Source organism: Olea europaea, chromosome 16 (assembly GCF_002742605.1).
Source record: "Olea europaea var. sylvestris chromosome 16, O_europaea_v1, whole genome shotgun sequence".
Lineage (NCBI taxonomy): Eukaryota > Viridiplantae > Streptophyta > Magnoliopsida > Lamiales > Oleaceae > Olea > Olea europaea.
Genome location: NC_036252.1, coordinates 6,200,933 through 6,217,102, shown reverse-complemented (window position 1 = coordinate 6,217,102; position 16,170 = coordinate 6,200,933). Strand labels below are relative to the sequence as shown.

The following is a 16,170-nucleotide window of genomic DNA, read 5'->3' as shown; positions in this document are numbered from 1 at the left end:
TTATATGAACTTCACGAACATGGAATTTGGCACTACCCTTTCCACTTCTCGACTCGTCATGCATCTTAATGTCAGAATCAGACCATTCCTTTAAGCCTCGTCGACTAGGCTTGAAATGCGTTACCCAAGTTGTGAAATTATTCGTCGCAAAGAAACACCAACATGGAGGGAAGGCGATGCATGCCCCATTTTTTTTTTTTTTTTTCTTGCAATCAAATCATTCCTATACTAAACAATCGATCAAACTCTTCAACACTACCCAAATGCTCAATCTATTAAGAATTTCAGCAAAAGATAGCATCTTTGACACAAATATTCAGTGCTCGATGCAAATGGAACATAAAATATATTCTTGTTTTAAACAAAAAATATCAGGACAGAACAGAATGAATCTAGAGACAGACTTGCGACGTCCGTTGTTAAAGTTACAAAAAGTGGGATCAGAATTTTAAATATAGGTTTTATGTTAAGCAACCCGACTAATTAGTTCTATAAACAAAGACTATTTCTTCGTTGAACTTGAATCTTTCTCCTCTGCTTTTGTTTAGTTTTTATTTTTTATTTTTCACAAACCATAGTCCAATCAGTGGGAAAGACGAGCATCCCTAATTCTGAACAAGCTCGACAGCAAATCACAAAATCTTGATGATCTTTCAGTCTAATAAATGAGAGTTTTGCTTTCAAATCAGTCGTCCTACACTGATTCCCAAAATGAGAACTATTAGATTAGATAATTTCAATAGTATCACTGTATCAGTGTTAAATAGTATGCATATAAATAGAAAGAAACCGTGCAGTTCATGCCAACTCTGATTTATTCGGTTAAACACTGACGTTTTTAGTTCAAGAAACTCCAACAATTAAACCAGAAGTTTAAAACACAATCTAAATCAGGAATTAAACTAGAACTAGCAAATGTACAGTACATAGGCAACAGCAACTAAATCTAGATTAGTACAAGAATGGGCAACATACTAATAAAGCCCATCCTTATAAAGCCAGCCTAATATCCTTATTTTCCACAAACAAATGCAAGGAAACACTATACATAACAGAAACCGAGGGCTTTTCGCCCTCAAGTGCGACCTAAACGAACCAAATGTTGCTGGTGCTTTGCAGCAGCTGCCTTGTCAGCAGCTTCACGCTTCAGTGCCCGTTTTGCACGTCGGCCAACAGTTTCTTTAGCAACAGCAGTAGCAGCCTCAGAATCAGCAGCTTCTTTCTTCTTCCGCTGACGAGAAGGGCCAGCACCAGAATCCTGAAAGTTTGGTCGAGCAATTGGTCGAGCTTCTTTCCTTCCTGCCCTAACATACCCGTTGTCTCCCCATCTTCGATTACCAATGCGGAGACTTGAGGAACTAGCTAAGTAAATATCATCATCCTCTTCCTCATCCTCGCGATAATAATCTTCGATTTCTTCATAAGCCTCTTCCAGTTCCACCACAATCAAAGGCTTGAACCATGAGGCTCTTAGGAGGAGGCACACACTCTCCTCGAACATGTAATCATGAATGCTGTCAAAATACACACATTTTGTGTAAGATAAAGACAGAGAAAATATGAGTGGCAGCATTCAACCAGTCTAAAAGATGATTGAGAAAGAATCTATACAGGTAGGAAGTTCAATTCACGAAATCTAGTCCCATATCATAATTGATGTTTTTGTAATCATTCATGTGCAATTATTTGTCATAAACATAAGTTGCGTGGAAAATATCTAATTATGCACGTTCCCCCAAAACAACAAACAAAAGACAAAAAGGGTGCGTGTCTTTCTCAAAGTACATGACTCCACAAAATAAATCATGTCAAAAGCCTTTATGAGATTCATGCTAGTAATAAAATTAAGAATTACTAATAATTATTCAAAGGAAACCATTGTTTTATACATCTTCCAACCGGGAAAAAGAGCTGAAAAGTAAGAAATGCTAAAATACCTTCCATCTAGTGAGCGGTGGATATTCAGAAACTTGAATGAATTTTTACACTGAGGACATGTAGGTTCCTTTTTGTAAGAGGCCCATCGCAGTATGCATGTGACACTGATCAAAAAAAGAACAAGAACATCAATTGTTACAAAAATGACATATCTATTTATAATTAGGTAACAAAAATATATTCACACTTAAAAACCATAAAACATTCGCGTTGAAATCAATAAAATGTTCGATGCCATTAAGAGATATACATATAGTAACAACCGAGCAGAATATCACATACCTCAATAAATACAGATCATCATACCTCGCATTTGCCAAGATTTTAGGGAAAGAAGCAACGCTATTGTTATATCAATTAGAAAATGGTAATCAAAATTATGGCAACACATTTAAGAATTAAACTTTTTAATATATAAAGTGGGACTTGAAACACCTGTAATCATGCAAAATATATAATACAAAAGACTAGTGAACCTTAAGTAATTATATTTTGATAATGTAACAATTAAATGTGAGAACAGAATGGGCAAAAAATATGCATCCCTTCTGTCTTCTTACATAGAAGCAGAAGTCTATATATTTATATATGTCAACAAAAGGGATACCTTTGTTTAGATGTGTTTTTTGGTGAGAGGAGAGCAGTAAAGGGAAGAAATGGAATGATAAGATAAATGAAGTGTTATTCAAGGGCACTATTCATAAAGATATAACCTTCTGCAGCAATCCAAAAGTGATGCCAAAATTATAAAGTTTTGCACCTTCTCGTGCAGAATATGGTTGCAAGGTCATGATTACCCACTTGAAATAAATATGGAAAAAGCATGAGCCATGTTAATGTATCAGGTGCCATAGCAAAATAAATGGCGCTAGAAGCATGTGTACAGGTTCATAATTAAGGGCGTGATCTAGTTGCCAAGGCTAATATATTTCACAATATACAATTGCTTCAAATATAAAGGCGTGTTGAGATATTGAACCCAATTCCTGGTGCTATTTCTTTTACCTTCTTCTAGACGAATCAAAAACTAATTCTTGATTCAGAATAACTTCTCTCCCATTTTACTTATATTACAATGCCTAAAGCAATACCTAAAAACACTTTTAGATAAGATATGCATCAAGATGTCAACCCTGGCATTTCATAAATGTTTTTATTCTACAAATACATCACTAGAAAGTTATATTTTATTAAATTATGCACAACAAACCATTGAGTTTAATATCATTGAAGTAATTATCTCAAATATAAGCTCGAGATATTCTTCAAGATGTACTAATATAAATGCATGCAGTGTGGGTAACTTCTTTAGTAGAAATAGTTTTAAGCCGACAAAATCTCATAGGCCAACTCTGTTGAATTTCATGCGCAATATTAAAAAGATGAAAAACGAAAATCAACACAAGAATTTTACGTGGTTCGGCGATGTGCCTACGTTCACGAGAGCGAAGCGGAAATTTCTTTATTCAGTTGTGAAAAATAGGGTTACAACATATTATTTATACTAACCCTAGCCTGGGCCCATATAAAACTTTAAGGCCCGTACAGAAAATACTTCTGTACCGTACCGCGAGAGCGTTGCCCCCGCACCCCCAACCCATTCAGCGTCCCTAACAACCAAACAGTGAATTAAACCCGCGCAAGGCCAATGCAGTCGCTCCGCTCCGTTCCGTTCGATGCGCTCCGCGCCCGCATCGACCCATTTGATCTATAGGGCCTGTGTTCCATTCTATATGAGCCACATGCACAACAAACTCTTTGTGTCATTGGCTACATCCGTCAACAATATGATCCACCCAGCCGCAAGGGTAAATACAATTTGATTCAGTGTTATAACTTATATAACACTGAATTTCATAATAATCATGCAAGCGTACATGACACTAAATTTCATAATAATCATGCAAACAATACATACAAAATATAATTAATTATCTAGCTAAAGAGATTGTACAAACCAGTAGGCATGCTCGCAACCTTTAATGAGGGCAGTTTCTTCAAGAACTATCTTATTCAAACATATTGCACAAAAACCATGATGATTAGTGTTGTTAGTATTGTTAGTCTCGGTCACAACATGGTTAATCTCTTCCGGTACAGCTGTACAAGTTCCCTTCATTTCACACTGAAATTCAGAAATTTAACTGAGTCAATCTATAGAACCAATCCCAAATCTCAATGCCTAACGGAGAAATGGAAACTCCAAGGTTTCCAGGTTTCCAGTTGAACTAAAAACCTCCAAACAAATGAAAATTAAAAAGGGAAAAAAATAATAACAAGAACGAAATAAAAAAGACTCTACAAACAAAAAATCTAAAAATTGAAATAAATAAAACAGACGATATATTAACCATATGTAATATTTTTCCAATAAAAATGTCTGGAAATATTCAGCAAAATGGAGATAGAACTTTAGAATACCAGTCAATAAAAACCCTAGAAAAATCAACTGGGCACCGACGGTAATGACACCAAATCTTAATTTATTTTCTTCCGAATCAGATAAAAAAGGAAATCGATCTTTTTAACTAAAATCGGATCCCATCAGATCAAATCCGCATAAAAACCATTTATTTTCCATTGACGTGTAAAACAAATAAAAATTACATCGAAACCAAATTAAACATATAAAAGCCAGCAGAACAAATATTCCAGACTTTCTTTTCATCATTTCTTGGAATTCCCATAAAAGAATTGGGTCAAAATAGTTCGTACCTGGCCTTGGATTGAGAAACCCTGAAGACCGTTCACGAGTTGCCGACCGACGATTTCATCTGCTGCAGACATGATTATACTTTTGTATTCTAAAGAAATGATAAACCTAAACTAAAAAATGAAAAAATGAATATATACAGATTGGATCATTAGAGAAGGAGAGAAAGAGGTAAAGGGAATCTGGAGTATAATTCTGATTCCAGAACGAAATCCAAGAAAGAGGCGATATGGCTGTTATAAATGCGGTGAAGCACACGGAAGCAGATGCCACGTGGACTCCGCTGATAATATTGGAAGAAACATTAATCATGATGTATGTACCTCTCGCTTCCGATATTGTACTTAATAAATCTTCTTTCAATTTTCCATTCTCCGTTCAAATGCAATAACGCGTTGCAAAGTAATTTTCTAAAAGAATAATGTTATTCGCAGTGAAAATTATGAACAGTCGTCTTATATGACATAAAAATGATATTTTTTTATTTGATGTATAAGTCAATAAAAAATTACCATATCAAGTGTATGTCACGTAGGACAACTACCGACAGTGAAGACTATGAATAGCATTACTTTTTGTAAAAAAGTGTAAAATTATTTTATTGAATGAACGTAGATTTAAAAATAAATTAAATAATTTGTTCCAAGTAGGACATAGTTAATTTACAATAAACGACCCAAGATTAGAATATGCTTTAATCCTCTTTTGGAACAAGAATCACGACTTACTTCTTTTCTTTTTGTTACCAACTTACGAAATCAAATTCTTATGACCGAGCACGAGAAGATTTATTGATAATTGGGATGAAAACTAGAAACTCGAGTGAAGTTTTCGTGGGTCCCCTTTATTGACTGCCGTTAAAGAAATATTGTCAAAACAGACTTTTTTTTCCCTAACAAATAATAAATGTGGAAATTACAGGATTCCCTACTTTAAAAATTCAAAATTCTAAAATGAGGAGGGTAGTTTTATTGTTCCAAAATCAGATGTTTTGCTAAATATATATACTTCAAAAAACCCTAATTATTCCCATTTTCATTTCCCCACCCCGATTCTCTCTCTCACATCTCTCTCTCAACTGTCCAGCGACAGACAATGGAGGAGCTGCACCGTTGCAGCGTTGTCGACCATGCTGCTGCGAACGTCCCCTTTGCAGCATCGACGTACTGATGGCGAGGGTGAGGGTGAGTAGATCTCAATGGAGGTGGTCTGTAGTGTGCGTGCGGTGGTGGTTCGACGAACTGGTGTGTGTGTGGTGGCAGTTAGATCTGTGGATTTGTGGTTGGTGTGGTGGTTGTGGAACGGCGGGTGTGGTGGATACGTGCAACGGTGCGAACTGGTGTGTGTGTGTGTCGATCTGTGGTGGTTGTAGAGTGGTTTGGGGTGGGTTTTGTTGGTTGTGGTGGCGGTAGAGGAGGCGGTGCTGGCCGTTGGGCGGATGCAGTGGTTGACAGTTGTGGAATGATTTGGAGATGGTGCTGAAATTTGTGGCTGTGATTGTGACTCGCAATTGGATGGGTAATCTAAAAAATTGTGTCCGTAACTCACAATTGATGAAGTTGTGGCCGAAAAATTAATCATGACCAATATATCCAATAATTTGCAATAAAAATAATCTGTGACCTAAAAATTTTTGGATTCAGTGACCGATGAATAATTCGTGACTTATAAAATTTTTAGATTCGTGACCAAAAATATTTCTGTGACCTATAAAATTTTCGATTTGTGATCAAAAAATAAGTTGTGACCAAAAAAATTGATAAGTTGTAACTAAAATTTAATCCGTGACTAATTAATGAGATAACTGTAACTTCAATATATTTAATTAATAAAATATATATTTAATAAATTAATTTATAAATAAAATTTAAAAATCTGATTTTTGAAACTTTAAACCTTTATTTTTAATTTTGAAAAGGGGTATGCTTAGAAGAAATGATTTTTTCCCATAATAAATTCTCTCACTAGGTGGGCCAAGACAGGTACTTTGGGCCCCTCTGGAGTGGGGTTGTCATATAGATCGGACCATACTGATGTTGCAATGCATATTGACAGAAATAGCACTGATTGGAGAACCCATTTGAGATTTGACCAATTTGTGTTCTTGTTCTTGGCACAAAGAATGAGATATTAGCATATTGCGATGGTTCCCCCTAAGTCAAAATCAAACCCCTCTTTTGAGTCTGATTGGACCCCACGATATTAGCCAAGCCCACTATTTGTCAATTTTCGGTGAACACATAGGAGATAAGTTTTAAATGATTCAACGCTCAAGCTCAACTTTATAATCCGTAAAATTATACAATCTCGACTTATTTATCATTTAGTAGAGCCTTAATATATATGGTTTTTAAAGCCGAGTTTTAAAAAAACTGACGAAACAAAGTCACACCGTAACCAAGGCGGAGTACGGCTAAATATGGAAACCACCTCGTTAGAATTCATGTACAGTTTCTATGTGCAACTTAAAAGAGTTTATTTCATGCAAACCCTTGAAATCAAACACAACAAGGTATATATAAACTCTCCTATTACACCGTTAATAATTAAGACCTAATCTTTGATTCCAATAGCAACAATAAACCAGACGAAATCAGAATCGCACAAAGAAGACGAACAGATTAAATACCAAAAGCTGCTTAAGGTTGTTTCGCTCAAAATAATCTCAAATCACCAGATTTAAGCAGTGGAAAGAAGTAACATGAACAATATACGGACAAATATTTGTCCGTAAAATGTTTCAACAGTTGAGAATGTAAGAGAACTGGGAAGGTAGAGTATATTCATCTCAGGCATTTTTCCCTACTTGTCAACTTGAAGTGACAGCATATTGTAGTTCAATTTGAACCATTTGGAAATGGACAAAGAAATCAAGAATGTGCGAACCAAAATAAATGCATTTGTACCAAAGTTCGCATAAAATAAAACCCACGTTAAACATGCGCGAGGCCTTACACAAGAGAAATTTCGTACTAGAGTTCACACAACATAAAACCAAAGTAAAACATGTAAAGGTATTAGCATCATGAAATCGTTTCGATAGACAACAAAATCCAAAATACAAACATACATATAGTACCATGATACTCCCGTAACTGAAATGCACCACATAAATTCACAAATCGTGACTTCACTAAATAAAGATGCACAAACTACTCAACATGTATTCGAAAAATAGTAAAAAAGAAACGGTTGTGCTGCAGTTTACATACACACGATGTCTAAAAGATTAGTTCAAAATTTCTTCAACTGAATAGAAAAAACTTCACCACTCTCTTTTTTTGACACCTCATCTATATATAAATCATTATATAACTTCATTATGCACAAGTAGCATAAATCGAGGCAAACTCAGGAGAGTATCCAACCTTGTGAGAACGCAACTGCACGTCTCCCCAATAGCTCGAGAGTCCAAAGGAAAGTCGAGTCCAGTTAATACTGGGTTAGGCCTAAACTATAGATCACATCCGTACATATAATAAATAATGTGATAGGCACAAATAACTACATGTATAATAAATCGAAAGGTAAATATCTCGACGAATAGTTAAAAATGTAAAAATCATGTGAACACAAGAAAGTGTCGAATCTTGTGCCGAAAGACGAACAAGAAAAACTTAAACAACAGTATGTGGCACCTTTGAGTGTTCACATATGAGGAGACAATGCAGTTTATATAATATAATAGAAACAAGTAATGTTAATCAAATTATTAGGCCTCCAAAAGCAGACAGCACAGGATAATTAACAATGGCAGAAATGTCAATTGCGCCGCTAAGAAAATAAAATTATATGCTAATACAAAAAATTATAATATTTTTCAATGACATGATAGTCAACATTGCAGATTAATTAGAGAACTAACCTGTCCTTCAAAGTCAAGGAAATACAAAAAAGACTGAGGAAACTTACAAAACAGATGAATTAAAAACTGACTAATAATTCACACATTGTGTTGTCCTCATATTCTACCTGCATGCAACTTCTAAACAAGGTTGACAAGACTCAATTTCAAGAAATTTTGAGAGAGCATACAATCAAGAGCCGCCTGATTTTCTTGAAAATGATATAGGGAGAAAATTCAGCAGACTTTTCCAAATAACTATACAAAACCAGGAATTTTCGAGAAAAACAATGATCAAATCAGTTCTACAGAAGCATTTAGGCTTCGCTTTAGTAGACTGTATACACCAATTCAGAACCATGAGAAATCGCATTAAAAAATACAAACGATATCCAAAAGATATATCCACTTACTGCTTATCCTTATTTAGCAACACATGATTCTACTGCAGTAAAACAGTGAAACATAAGTTCATACATTAAATATTTAAGGCAAAATGCTTATGAAATTAGACAAAACTATGAAGAATACAGTTCCTTGAGACAGTTTCAAAGAATGGCTAAAAGACAATGAACCAACAGTTTTTTTTAAACAAGATTTTCTCAGAAAAGGAATTATTATGCACGTATGGCCAAACGTTGAGTGCATAATTGCATATGAAAATACAAGATAAAGATTATACATATATATTAGCCCATCTAAACTAGATCTAAGGGAATTATCTTTCTTTGGCAAATGATGATACTCTAGAAAAATTATTAAGGCATATTTAGAGCAGACCTAGCTAGAGGCTAGAGATGAAACTGAAAGTGAAAGGAAGGTGTTAATAATAATTAAAAGTCTACAAGAAGAATAATCAAGAACCTATTACTAACAGTTATGAAAAGATTAGAATTACAGTGGAATTTCTTCTTTGAGTCTTCGCATCCACTGCTTTGAGACCCCTAAAGATTGAAAATTTTCTTAAATCAATTTATTGGAATACCGTAATTTGATCCTCCTAGTAATCCGCCGCCTTGGGCATAAGCATCAGGGGTATCAAGAACTGGGGACGAAGAGGAAGCCACATTTCTTCCCTCGCCGCCGGCACCTCCTCCAGCCCCACTACTGCTACCACCTAAATGCAAGTCTGATATGTTGGGAAACCCGTCTTTTTGTTCGACTCCTTGATCGTATAAAAATCCTTTGAAAACATGGCCTCCAATTCTCACTACAGCTTGATATGCATACTCGTCGTCCCCATCATCAACTGCAGTCACTTTAACACACTTGAACACTGCTTGGGCTCGAACTTGGCCTGGAAGTGGCTCTTTAAAGCTTGCACCTGTGTGGATATTAATAATTCTTAATGTTAAAGAACGTGAAATTTATTTGTCCAGAATGTAAAAAATTGTAAAACAAGAATACCTTGGTGGCTAGAACTGGTGTCAAAGCTTCTAGGAGGGGTGTTGTTAGAAGTTGAAGTATGAGAAGCTGTAGTTGTTAAAGAAGTGCCGAGTCGAGGTTTTTTGGCGCCAGAAGTGGACTGAGAAGACCCTGCGGTGGCGGCAGTAGCAGCCATAGCCAGCCGTTCACGACGGCGTGCAGCAGGAACCCAAGTGCTTTTCAAATGTGTAGCACAGTCATAACCTCTACTTCTACAACAAGTCCTACACCTTCGCCGGCTACAATCTTTTTTGGCTTGATTTCCACAGTCTTGACATGTGATTGCTCCGGACGAAGAACCTCCAATTCCATTGCCGCCACCGCAGCTACTTCCTCCGCTACCGGTCTGAAGTAGAATACTATGATCTTGAATCATAGGTTTCTTCGAATAAGATGAAGTGTTTTGTACCTGCTGATTTTGCCACAGTTGCATCCCACTTCCACTGCGATTTCGTGTATTACTCAATAAGTCCTCATCTGTAGAACCCATATTTAGACAAGGGGCCGCCGTGAGGAGAGGAATCACACCAACGCCGATGGCGGCCGCCGCGTTAGATGAATTAATGCCATGAGAATCAAAGTTGATGGTGGTGGCAGTGGCAGCCTCCTGGTGGTGGTGGTGGTGCTGAGTATTATGATGGAAAGAAGAAGCAGGCGTAACGACAAAGAATTCCGGAGGTAGGCCGTAGTTAACATGCCTTGTGGTAGCAGATGAGGGCCACATTCCTCCACCAGAACCGGCACCGGTCCCGGTGATGTTTGTGTTATCACCGGCGGTGGGTCCGGCATTGAATCCCAAAGAAAGGTCCCCCGCGGATGACGATGAAGCCACCCAGTCCGCAATGGCCCCAGAATCTGACTGTAGCCTCCTAGTAGTAGCCACAACTGCAAATTCTTGAAGTCCTACTCAAAATACTGACAATATTACACAATCCATACATACAACTAAATATACAGATGCAAAATTATGTCTCTGTCAACCACAAGACGGATTCTTTCTAAATCTTGAAAAATCTAAGAAAAGGTGGGGTCTCTGTAATTCTTCCAGCAGAAGAAGATTTTCAACGACTCATACAGAACCCACACAGAGATAGGTAAAAAAAAAAAGGATCTTGAACAAAGGGTATGACTTTATATATGCAATTACTTCTATTAAATTCTGAGACAAAGAGCGATCGAAAGAAGGGGGCAGGCTATTGAGCTTCTACTCCATATCACTGCTACTTACTGCTACTGTCGCCTTGGCTTTTTTGATGAAAAAAGTTTCACTGTGAGAGGGACTTGTGACCATCCCTGCCAGTAAGTAGTTATAGCAGAATTACACCAGAGAGAGAGAGAGAGAAATCAGAAGCAATAACACACAAACGAAGGACCCCTTAAACAGAGAAACGCTATCTTTTCTTGTGTATTTGGTGCCGACCTTTCTCTCTCGTCATCAAACACTTTGAACTTTGCTCTCTTTCTCTATCTCTCACTCAAAGAAAGTGCAAAAAATGAGGTGGGTTCCTCGCAACCTCTCGCGTAGAGATGTTGACTCTGGTGGGTTTGTGAATTGTGATTATTGGAAAGAGAATACTACAGGGAGATAAAAAGAGTGTGTGTGAGAGAGACTGAGAGAAAGAGTGTGTGTTTCTTGTAGGTTTTGTAATGTTTGGAAGCCCTAAAGTCACATGCCTCGCTTTAATTTTATTAATCTTTACACGGCAAAATAATAAATTATAGCTTATAAGTATTAAGATATATCTTCCCCTCCAAAGAGAGTTAAGGTCAGCCAACTTATACCCCTTTTTTCCCACTTTAAGTGGCCAATGTATTTATAAATAAATTCACAAATTAAACTGTCTTTTATTAAAAAGTTTCAAATTTAATCATCATTCAAGGTATAGTAATGAGTTCAAATATTAATGAACTTTAACTTTATTTATCTTAATACAATTCATATCGATTTATTAGTGTGTAAAATCTATTTTAAGATACGCTTTGATGAAAAAATATGATCGCTTGATCAAAACTCAACGGAATTGATGGCGCTTGAGCTACTTCCACTTCGAACTCCATATCGAGTTATTTTTGTCACATTTGCACCTTATTCTCATTTGTGTCACTATTATTATTATTATTTTATTTTATTTTTTGGGGAAGGGGGTTGGATTATTGATTCTCTTGCAGTTATACCTAAGGACTTGAGGTGCAACGAAGTTAGGCCGGCATCATAGATTGTTGGAGGGAGAAAAGTCAATGGCAAGAAAAAAGTTAGAAAATAGGGTACGAGTTCTTGTATATGATAAGTTGCTTGTTTATTTTTTGCACACATAAGTCGAGGAGATAAGGAAATTAGGCTATGTTTGATTGGTTCAAATTTTATGAAAAATGGAATTCTAATTCGACTTTCTTCTAATTTTGTTTGTTTGATAGATTTTGAATTTCATGGAATTTGGTTTCTTGATTTTCTTGGAACTTGAAATTTTCTTGGTTTTCCCTAGTCCTTTGTTACATTTTTTTTTAAGTAATGAGATCAAATTCTAAGAATTATTGTAAAAAAATATTTCATTTTAATTGACAATTTTCATGTAAAACAAAGTCAAACGGACAACAAAAGATAAATAATTTTCTTGATTTTTTTATTTTTATTTTTTTGTTGGTAATGGAAACAAATTTCATTCCCAATACCAGTAAAATATATCCCTTTAATTGACAATTTTCATGTAAAACAAAGTCAAACGAACACCAAAAAAATACTTTTATTTTAATATTTTCCACGTGGAAAATTATATTAATCAAACACAATAATTTACAATTCTCAAGAAAACAATTTCTAGACAATTCAATTCCCTAGAATTTGTTTTCAATTCAATTCAATTCAATTCCATCTTTACAATCAAATGGACCCTTATTGTATTAATTTTTCAGAGTGGATTTGGCAAACTACATTTAATTCATATTTTCCTTTTATTTTCTCCATTGTTTAGTTTTCATTGCACCCGAAGGATATATTTTCTCAAAGAAGTTGAAGAGAAATAGGATGTGGGTAGTAGTGATGTATAAGGAAAAGGACTTCACGTCACAATTAAAAGAGGACTTCTACAGTCATACCCAACTGAGCTTACATTTTGTCTCCATTTCCTTTTTAATTCATTATTTTCAATCAATAATTTTTTCTACTTTTTATTTACACGATCTTCAGAAAAAATATTTTCACAAAACATAGTCTCAAAAATTCTTTATAAAATAGAGTCAATATTTCAATCGTGGCTTTTTAAAAGAATGCACGGCACCAAGAAAAACCTTGCAAATCGGAGAAAGGAAAAATTAAGGAAAAAAAATAATAGAGGGCTGTTTGATAGCAATTAATTACAAATTTTAAGTAAAAATTTCACTGTTGCTTGTCGTCATTGTGAACTTTTTTCTCACAAAAACTTTCACATGGAACCCACTAACAGTTGAAAAATTCATTATTTTGCCCTCTAAAATCAGGCCAGACAAGCACTAAATTAATAACCTCGCTAAATACATAACATAATAAGTTTATTTTAAATCCCTTGTCGACAAACTAAAATATAAAGCAATTGAACTCGACCACTCTTGAAAATATGCTTTTAAAGTTGATTGCTCTTTCTTTGAACTCAATCTCATCATTAATTTTTTGTAATATACCATATTTTACATATATGTTCATTTTGTAGAAAGTATTTATTTAAGATTACGAAGTTTGAGATGCTTCTTTTGAAACATTATTAATAAAAATAGTTATCATCTAAGTAACAACCTTTCTCAGTATGCTTATTTAATATTCGTCTAATAAAATATACTTGTGTAGGCTATTCGATCTTCATACCCTTTTAGTTAGGGCAATTCAAAATGTGTCGACATTTGTAACAATTTTGTAGTATTAACTAATAATGAGTTAATGTAATCTACGATAAATTATTAAATTATTTATTTTTTCCTATCTTGATATTTATTTATCCTTGTAAATAGAAGAACGTTTCTCGTGACACATGAAAAATATGTAAGTAAGTTAAATTGTCACCTCAGTCGGTGCAACCCACCAAACACATTGTAACAAAATTTACTCCAGATGTAGGCGTGGGGGGGCAGGGGACTTGAGATGGTGCAAAATTCCATTAAAAAGAGGCTACGGCCAAGTGTGATTTATCAATCATTTCAATCTTCACCTACAATTATTCTTTTTATAGGGCTCTTGAAAAGACAATATTATTTTATTTTGTAATTTGATAATATTAAAAAGAAAATTAATTAAATTCAAATTTTATTATTCATATATGTTAAATAAAGTTTGGTGTAACGAACATGTTATTAATTTCATATTGACGACTTACACAATTTACGATCCAATCGAAATTAAATTTTCCTAGCTTTATTGCACTCTAGCATTGTTGAATGTAACTTCTGAACCAACCCGTAAAAATGCATATCGACTAACCCCCCCCCCCCCTCGTCAAAGTTTTAGTTGTTAAATAATATGAATTTGTGGTATTTACCATGTTTATTGTAATATTGCGTTAATGCTTACCGACTAAAAATTAAATTATCTATATTTATCATGCTAAAGGACTGATATCAGCTCGCGATTATCATATCTATTTCAAAAATACACATTTTTACAATTTTGATTATATTTAAACAATATTTGAAAAATTTGTTGAGGAGGGAGCCCTACTTACTAAAATGATGTCAACACGAGCTTTCTTTTTATCAAAACTCCAACATAGTTTTGTCTCAATTTCCTTCATCGACCCCACCCCGTAACCCCACGACCCTATCCTTGCACTATGCATCCTTTTGTAGTTTTCCCCTCACTTTCACCTCGTTCTAATCCTCTAGTAATAATCATTGTACCGTCTACTTTGATGCCCCATAATATTATCTAAATTAATTCATTATGCTCTTCGTGGAGTGGCCGAGTTGATGAAATAGATAAGCGCGAAGGTCTTTGATCACGATTTTGATTTTCTCGATCGACACTTTGTCGATCCAGCTTGTCGCACAGGGCTTACCTAGTGCTGTTTATCTGGTTGACGTGATTTGCAAACTATTGCGTCAATCCGAGAGTTTACTCAATGCACACCCGAGTGGATGCGGGTTCTCCCGTCGTAATAAAAAGTAACAATAAAATCAATTTGTTATAATAACCTCTACTAAGGATTCGTTTGATATGATTTTTACTTTTATTTCTTTATAAAATGAGATCTTAGGTTTTTAAAGAAGCTGCTTTAGTTTTTATTTGAAAACTAACTACCAAAAGTGTTTTTTAGAGAAAATCAAATTGGATAAAAAAAACACTTTTAATTAAAAGAATCATTTTTATGGAATTAATCAAACGAGTTTAAAAATAATTTTAGGGTCTCAAAAGTTTATTTTGACTTTTCAAAAGTCTGGACGCTTAAATAGCATTTATTATAATTTTAATTGAATACGCCAAACATAACCAACAAGCACCACATATTCTTTGTACGGTATAATTTGATGAGCTAAAAATAACCATCGAATGCTGAAAGATCAAGTCACCATCGTACATTAGATCTTACTGCCTAGTTGACTATTTACAGATCACAGAATCTGGACCGTGCGTTATCATTTAAACCCGCGGTCCCGTTATAATCATTATTTTCTCATAATTATGATCAACGGTCTAAAATCAAAGAAAACTCACCAACAAAGCCTAAAAAATCGCTAACTTTTATTTGTACTTGCTTTACTTTTTACGACATTTAATTTTAATAATATTTTTATCTTACTGCAAAGCTAGTAGTCTACATAATTTCAATTTTGACCCCGGAAAAGGACTTACTTTGAACTTATCAATGCTATTATGGGTGACCAAAATTAACGAGTTAATTGTTTCAATGGTCACTGAATTTAAATTCATATTTTTTTATTGTCACTGAAGTTTAAAATGTCGAATTTTTATCATTGAACTTAGGTTCATATCTTCGATTGCCCACTAAAAGTTAAAATGTCGAGTTTTGACTACTGAACTTTGAAAAATGTTGTACCTCACTGTAAACTCGACATTTTTTAAAGTTCAACACTTAATATTTTTCAAAGTTCAGTGATCAAAATTTGACATTTTAAATTTCAGTTAACAATCGAAAACATAAATCTAAGTTCAGTGACCATTGGAACAATTAATTCAAAATTAACCATGTATTAAGAAAAAAAATACCAAGACAAAATATTCACGACTCATATCTGCCATTTTAGGACATCGTGGATGAAACTGTGCTTC

The 16,170-nt window shown here is 34.8% G+C and overlaps 2 protein-coding genes across 2 annotated transcripts; both read right to left on the bottom strand.

Moving 5' to 3' along the window:
* Positions 1–797: 797 nt before the first annotated feature.
* LOC111411904 lies at positions 798–4,878 on the bottom strand. Its single transcript, XM_023042562.1, has 4 exons — positions 4,654–4,878; positions 3,897–4,063; positions 1,938–2,042; positions 798–1,514 (listed from the first exon to the last, which is right to left on the bottom strand). Exons 1-4 carry the CDS (start codon positions 4,723–4,725, stop codon positions 1,076–1,078), a joined length of 783 nt encoding a protein of 260 aa, XP_022898330.1. The 5' UTR covers positions 4,726–4,878; the 3' UTR covers positions 798–1,075.
* A 4,415-nt stretch (positions 4,879–9,293) lies between these two features.
* Positions 9,294–11,527, bottom strand: LOC111411903 (protein LATERAL ROOT PRIMORDIUM 1-like). The gene is made up of 2 exons (XM_023042561.1): positions 9,903–11,527; positions 9,294–9,819 (listed from the first exon to the last, which is right to left on the bottom strand). The coding sequence occupies exons 1-2, from the start codon at positions 10,642–10,644 to the stop codon at positions 9,464–9,466; spliced, it is 1,098 nt and encodes a 365-aa protein (XP_022898329.1). The 5' UTR covers positions 10,645–11,527; the 3' UTR covers positions 9,294–9,463.
* Positions 11,528–16,170: the final 4,643 nt, after the last annotated feature.

Bases quoted from the DNA above. Each gene is read 5' to 3' on its own strand.
- LOC111411904 (XM_023042562.1), bottom strand. From the start codon at position 4,725: ATGTCTGCAGCAGATGAAATCGTCGGTCGGCAACTCGTGAACGGTCTT. The intron at 2,043-3,896 runs GTTTGTACAATC...TTTTTTGATCAG, and splicing joins GGTTGCGAGCATGCCTACTG to TGTCACATGCATACTGCGAT. The intron at 1,515-1,937 runs GTATTTTAGCAT...GTATTTTGACAG, and splicing joins CACCGCTCACTAGATGGAAG to CATTCATGATTACATGTTCG.
- LOC111411903 (XM_023042561.1), bottom strand. From the start codon at position 10,644: ATGTGGCCCTCATCTGCTACCACAAGGCATGTTAACTACGGCCTACCT. The intron at 9,820-9,902 runs GTATTCTTGTTT...ATATCCACACAG, and splicing joins CACCAGTTCTAGCCACCAAG to GTGCAAGCTTTAAAGAGCCA.